We start from the raw sequence: 6,772 nt of genomic DNA, 5'->3' as shown, positions 1-6,772 counted from the left end.
TCGAGCCCCCACCCAGTGACCTGGGACAAATATATACCACCCCCGCTGGGCGCCTCTTGGAGGCGCCCAGCGGGGGTGGTATATATTTGTCCCAGGTCACTGGGTGGGGGCTCGAGCCGGTTTGCATTGTGTTATTGGAATGGAACCCCTAGATATTGAACCCGGCCCTTGTTGCTGCCAACTCTGACGGGCAGAAGGGTTACAATTACAAATTAAGCCCTGGATCCTGGCCCTAGGGAGGCTGCCCGTAGCCCCGAGGCGTTTCTCAGTGGCACTGATCTGTCTGCTATTTCCTCTGCAGGTTTCTAGAGTTCAAGGGCAGAGAGAGAAGGGCTCTGGCCCCAGATCTTTCCTGGGCCAGGGCTGTGCTAGGTGAGGGGGGCAGAGAGTTTCATTAGCTGCTGTATCCAGAGGGCTCTGGTTCTCGCTGGGGCCGGGAGGGGGAAGCTGTGTTTGCTCTGGCTCTGTTTATCTTCCTGGGTCAGGAGCTGCTGTCTCCTCCCTTGTCATCTGGGGAGGAACCAGCATCTGCTGCTCCCCAGCCGGGTCTGTGCAGGGGAGAGACCTTCATTAAAGCTCCTTCTGTGCCCAGCCCAGGTGGGGATTTTTTTGGAACTATCCCCTGGGCCCCGGGGGCATCCCCAGGCTCTGCCAACACCAGCTCCTGAGCCGGAGACTCCAGGTGATGGAGGGATGGGCAGGAAAGTGACGGCACAAAGGGCCCCAGGAGACTCGGATCTGGCAGCTGTGTGAAGTTGCCTGGGAGTTGATCTCTCCTTTGCAGCACCCCTTTCTGGGGAATCTGCTCCGGGGGCAGGGGGGCAAACTGGGGGATTCAGGAGGGGAAACAGGGAAGGGGAGACCAGGAACGGGCCCCACCCACTGGGTTTTCCCCTTTGTGTTTCTGGATTGTCAGAAAGGGAAGGGGGTGAATAAGGAGGCAGAAATGAAGGAAAAGCAGTGAGGGGAATGGGGAGGGTGTGTTTGTGGAAGGGTGGTTATTCTTCCTTTAAAAACCAAACCCATTACTTCCCACCCATCTGCCCTCCCAGCCCTGGGGTCCCCCCCCCCATTTGAATTCCACAGAAATCTCTTCACTATTCAGCTGCTGACAGGGATGTTTCCTGCAGCAAATACATCCCAGCTACAAGGAGGCAGGGTCCTGTGTTAACGAATAGTGCAGTATGTGATTCTAGCATTAGAGATTGTATTACAGTATAATGCGCTGGACAAAATTGATATTCCCCAGATACCCTTGATTCTGGTACAGCCTAGCTGTGAGTGTTGGACTTTGCAACCTTAATAACATTTTCCTAATGTAGTTTTTGAGGGTAATATAGAAAAAAAACCCTCCAATTCTGATGCTTCTCTTTATAATTATCTTCTCTGGCCACTTTTCTCTCCAATAATCAAACATTGCTGGACCATCCTTCAGCTTTTTGCTCTTCTTGAATTTGGATATAAAATCCTATCTGATTTTGATCCGTTTCTCTGTATTTATACATTATTAATCTCTGTGTAAATATTGCTTATTGTTTTCATCTACATATGCATTATTAATATAAAAACCTATCAGATTTTGCTGGCTTTTTTGTTTAATTAGTGAAGATATACACATTTTCATAGATTTCCCTAATTTTCTCACTCACTTATCAATCCTGATAAAAAAAATCTCAGTATTCACTGATGTTTTGCCACCTCTAATTATTGAATTATAGATGATTCCCTCCGTTTTGCAGAACTATTGCCATGAATTATTGACTTGATTACAGGGAGAAAATATCAGGTACTTAAAATTTCTTTCATCTAGCAGAGAAAGGCATAACAAGAACTAATGGCTGGAAATTAAAGCCAGACAAATTCTGATTAGAAATAAGGCCCGAATTTTTAACATTATTAGCCAAAGATTTTAGTACTCCTGCAATGTTGGGAGACCCACATTCAAATCCCTTCTCCACATCCCAAGCAAGTGCCTTAGCCGCCGGGGTAAAGGTTATAAAGGAGGCATCACTCTCTTCTCTTCTGGCCATTTTGTGAAAAGTGCCTTGGCCCCTCCACACTTTTGAGAGGTGCGGGGGGGACAAACTATTTGGGGAGTTCAATCAAATTCACAAATAGTTTCAGGTCGACTGAAACTATGTTCTTCAGCAAATAAACTCTGGCCAAAAAATTCAACCCAGCTCTATTTGTGAACAGACTCCCGCAGTTCTGCTTCACCTCCATCCAACCAGGGTTGAACCAGAAGGTGTCATCATGCACTCATGAACTTGTCTCTCTCCCCAGCGGAAGTTGGTCCAATAAAAGATGTTACCTCACCCACCTTGTTTCTCTAATACCCTGGGACCGACACGGCTACACTGCACTGCATACATCATATACTCCTAGCTTCTCACCTGTCCTAACTGACAGCTGGCAGGAGTTCCCGCCCTGACTTTGTTTCCCCTTGAGTGTTTGGATGGGATGGGGAGGCAGAATCTAATTCCTCAGTCTCCTAAACAGTTATTATATTGTGTTTCCGCTCTTTGCTATACTCTTTTCTTTCCAGCCCAGGGAATGACTGCTCTCTGGATTCTATTTCTCTCTCTCTCTTTCTCTCTCTCTCTCCCAGAAGGTGATGGGACAGTGAGTGAAAATGAAGGTCGAGAATCCTCAGTAGAAAATCCTCAGCAAGTGTAACTGCGCGGGACGTTATCAAGAAGAACTGAAGGGAAATTTCTTCCAGAGTCGTAAGAGAGGCAGCTAGGAAAAAGGTGGATAAATCTATTTATTGTGGGAGTGGCTGTGGGAATCTCAAGGAGACTACAGCCCAGCAAGGAATCCAAATGGGAGAGAGAAAAAACACATCCACTGAGTTTGGGAAAAGTTTTAATGACAGCTCACATCTTCCTAGACATCAGAGAACGCTCATGGGGGAAAGACCCTTCAAGTGCTCGGACTGTGGGAAAAGCTTCAGTCTGAGCTCAAACCTTCTTACCCACCAGAGAACCCACACGGGAGAGCGACCCTATAAATGCTTGGACTGTGGAAAAAGTTTCAGCCTGAGCTCAAACCTTCTTACACACCGGCGACACCACACGGGAGAGAGACCCTATAAATGCTTGGACTGCGGGAAAAGTTTCGTTCAGAGCTCCGATCTTATTTCACATCAAAGACTCCACACGGGAGAGAGACCCTATAAATGCCTTGTCTGCGGGAAAAGTTTTATTCAGAGCTCGCACCTTATTAGACATCAGAGTCTCCATTTAGGAGAGAAACCCCATAAGTGCCTCATCTGTGGGAAAAATTTCACTCAGAAGTCACACCTTATTAGACACCAGGGAATTCACACAGGAGAGGAGCCCTGTAAGTGCCCTGACTGTGGGGAAACATTCGTTCAGAGCTCACAGCTTATTGTGCATCAGAGAATCCATACGGGAGAGAAACCTTTTAAATGCTTGGACTGTGGGAAAACCTTCAGTCGGAGTTCCCACCTTATTGTACATCAGAGAACCCACACAGGAGAGAAGCCGTATAAATGCTTTGACTGTGGCAAAAGTTTTAGTGTCAACTCAAACCTTATTACGCATCAGAGGACCCACACAGGAGAGAGGCCCTATAAGTGTCTGGACTGTGGGAAAAGTTTCCAGCGGAGCTCACATCTTATTAAACATCAGAAAACCCACACAGCAAAGAGGACCTGAATGTGGGTGACTCTTCACTTGGGGCTATGATCATAACAGGCTTCTGCAAATCCATACAAGATAGAGACCTCCTAAACATCCTCTGTGTGGCAAATGTTTCAAGCAGAGTTCACATCATATTGGACATGAGAGACTCCACACAGCAGAGAAATTGTAGCGGGCTGCCAGCCTCTGTTGTTGTTTAACTCTGTAGCTTTCTGTTTAATGCTTGTCTCTTCTAAGTGCTCTAAAACTTGCATGGTTACTCGGATTGCTCTGATATTTGGTGTACCTCATGGGATCATGGGGTAGGGTTAGTGAAATAAAATTGGGGTCACTTGAATATGGGGTTCCTGAGATACAGCCCCCTGACCACAGCTTCTTTTTGCAAAGTTGAGCGGTTCCACCAATGTTTTTTTGCCCAGATTTGGGGATCTGTTACAGGGTTCGAGGCTGCATCACTTCTAACCCTGTAACTCTGAGAGCCTCACAATGCTTTGCTACTGTAACTCCCTGCCTGGGATGGTCACAGTCAGCAACAAGCATGCAGGTCACAGTTTGAGTGTCTGTGTATAACTCCCACCCTGGTCCAGCCACTCTGACCCCAGCAACACAGCAGTCACACTCCCTGCTCTCTACTAGCCTGGGTTACCACCAGCAGCGTGACCCCAACACACTCCCAGTCCCAAATTTTCCCCAAACTGTGTGCTCTGCAATGCCCAATGTCAAACAGATTTATTAACAAAAGGTCATAGGTTAAGTGATGCTGACTAAAAGGAATAAAAATAGAGATGGTTACAAGCAAATGAAAGTGAAAATTTGCATCTAAAAGTTGAAAACTGAATCTAGTGAGGTACAGGCTTTATTAAAGATGGTTTCTCTCAGCAATCTTCCTTCTTGCTAGCCAGAGCTGACTTTCTCTCCATCAGGATCTTCCGCAGAAGCCCAAGGGGCTGGCTTCCCTTGTCCTTCTGGGTGAAAGACCTTTGCCTTTTGATTTCTTACCTATATTCAGTTCCCAGAGACTTCAACCCCCGCCCCTTTGGTTGAAGGGCCCAACTTTCTCAGCTCGCAAGAGTGCTGTTCCTTTGTGTCTATCTAATGAGGGATCCCAAAGACGGCTTCTGTCCTTGCTTATGTTTTCCAAATTTCAATGACCTTGCTTCAAGAGGCAGGATGACCTCATGCTCTACTTCCCTTTCTGTGGACTTCCCAACCCCCTACTGATTTCTGTGTAAATGGGGCTTCCATTGTTTTTGGTTAAACCTTGCGTTTAGGGTGACCAGATGTCCTGATTTTATAGGGACAGTCCTGATATTTGGGGCTTTGTCTTATATAGGCACCTATTACCCCCCACCCCGTCCTGATTTTTCACACTTGCTGTCTGGTCACCCTACTTGCATTTCACCTTTCATTGCAGCCAGGTAGATAGTTGCCTTCTCTCCTACATGTTTCTCCCTGTCTGGCCACAGACTTTAAAGCATAATATCATTAGGTGTCCATATTTCCTCATATAGTGTTAATAAGGACCATTCATAATGCTATTAATCACCAGTGTGTCATTAGCTTTCAGAAAAGACCTCACTCTATATACTTCTATAAGTACAGTAATATTATATCCAATCAGTTGATTCAGTCGCTTATCACTTGAGGTTCAGCTCCTCCGTCTTTATACACCAGTAAACGTTTGCAATATATTCTCCTGAATGTTACTCCTCCAAGTAAAGTTTATGTGAGGAAGGCAACATGGGGTCGTGTGATGATGGAAGCTCCATGCTGGGTTTTCCCCCTGCTGGTATTAGCTAAAATTCAAATTGTTCTGTTCCCTGCAATCTCTTTCCTCAGATGTCTGGATAGTCCCGTTTATAGGTAAATTGAGGTAAACACACATTCCTTTGTTTAGGACAAACCTATGTCACACCTTTACCAAGGCAAGGCTGTCTGGTCTTGAACATGTTCTAGTAACATCATATGGGGGAACTTGTAAGTTTACATATAGTGTTGCTACGTACATTTCACCATGGTATGGTTGAGCAGCTAGTGCTTTGTTTTTAAATGATACCTCACAAGGGCTGTTTTGTGCAAAGATCGTTGCAATAGTGTGGCGGGGTGTGTGTACCTGGATGTTGTGGGTCACAGGGTCAAACCATGGCTCTGATCTGGGCACAGGGATCTCCGGGGCTGGAGCACCCAGGAGGAAAAAACAGTGGGTGTATTTAGCGGCGGGGAGGAGATGCTCAGGGAGGGGGCAGAGCTGGGGCGCAGCGGGGTGGGAAGAGGCGGAGTGAGGGTGGGGTGTTGGGGGCGGGGCCTTGGGGCAGAGTGAGGGTGGAAGCACCCAATCAGAAAAATGAAAGTCAGCACCCATGCTAGCACTGCACATGTATCACAGCTAATGGGTGGCATCTACTGTCCCTTTAAAACTGATGTTGACAAGAGAGCTAGGTCTCAAGTTAGTCACTGACCTAACACTCATGAGTTAAACGGATTCCACTGAGCATGCCCAGAAAAGGCAGCCAACAGGCTTTTGAGTGTACCATTTCTCATGAAGTTGAATAGCTCAAGGGCACGTGCAGTTGTCACTGTTCAACCCAACCTTCAGCCAGTGGTAGCTTGTATCCAATCGAGGACTAAACTCTGTCTCTCTTGGGGGACAAGGCAGGGGAGATAATACGTTTTATTGGACCGACTTCCCTTGATGAAAGAGACAAGCTTTCGAGCCACACAGAGCTCTTCTGCAGGGCTGGGAAAGGTACTCCGAGCATCGCAGCACAGTGCAAGGTGGAGCAGGTTGTTTAGCAAAAGCAGTTAGCACATATTGTAAGTGACCATTCAAGGCAGACCATTACCACCTCTGCAGGCATAGGACAAAAAGAGAGGGGTAGCGGGTTACAGGTTGGCCTAATAAGCCATAAATCCAGTGTGTCTGTTCAGTCCTTGATTTTAGGTGTCTAGCAGTTATGAATTTAAGCTCCCAGGCTTGTCTTTTGAAAGTGTTGGGCAGGTTTGCTTTGAGGATGAGGACTGAGAGGTCAGATATGGAGTGATCACCTTGTGAAAAGTGTTCACCTCTTTTGTCTTTTTGCATTTTCTTGTGTGAGTTCGTTCGAGAG

At 46.6% G+C, this 6,772-nt stretch overlaps 1 protein-coding gene across 4 annotated transcripts; it reads left to right on the top strand.

The window, feature by feature from the left end:
• The first annotated feature begins 510 nt into the window (after positions 1-510).
• Positions 511-5,864, top strand: LOC311530917 (uncharacterized protein). 4 transcript variants are annotated; one of them, XM_084647959.1, is made up of 2 exons: positions 511-597; positions 2,546-5,864. In XM_084647959.1, the coding sequence occupies exon 2, from the start codon at positions 2,823-2,825 to the stop codon at positions 3,678-3,680; it is 858 nt and encodes a 285-aa protein (XP_084504085.1). In that variant the 5' UTR covers positions 511-597; positions 2,546-2,822; the 3' UTR covers positions 3,681-5,864. The 4 variants fall into 4 exon arrangements, with proteins under 4 accessions (XP_084504085.1, XP_084504084.1, XP_084504083.1 ...); XM_084647958.1 differs by having other exon boundaries at positions 517-682; positions 2,609-5,864; XM_084647957.1 differs by having other exon boundaries at positions 517-682.
• The last annotated feature ends 908 nt before the right edge of the window (positions 5,865-6,772 follow it).

The sequence above is a fragment of the Lepidochelys olivacea genome, assembly GCF_965140295.1.
Source record: "Lepidochelys olivacea isolate rLepOli2 genome assembly, chromosome: 14".
NCBI lineage: Eukaryota > Metazoa > Chordata > Testudines > Cheloniidae > Lepidochelys > Lepidochelys olivacea.
Note: the sequence above shows the minus strand (reverse complement) of the source record. Positions and strands in the feature narration are given on the sequence as shown.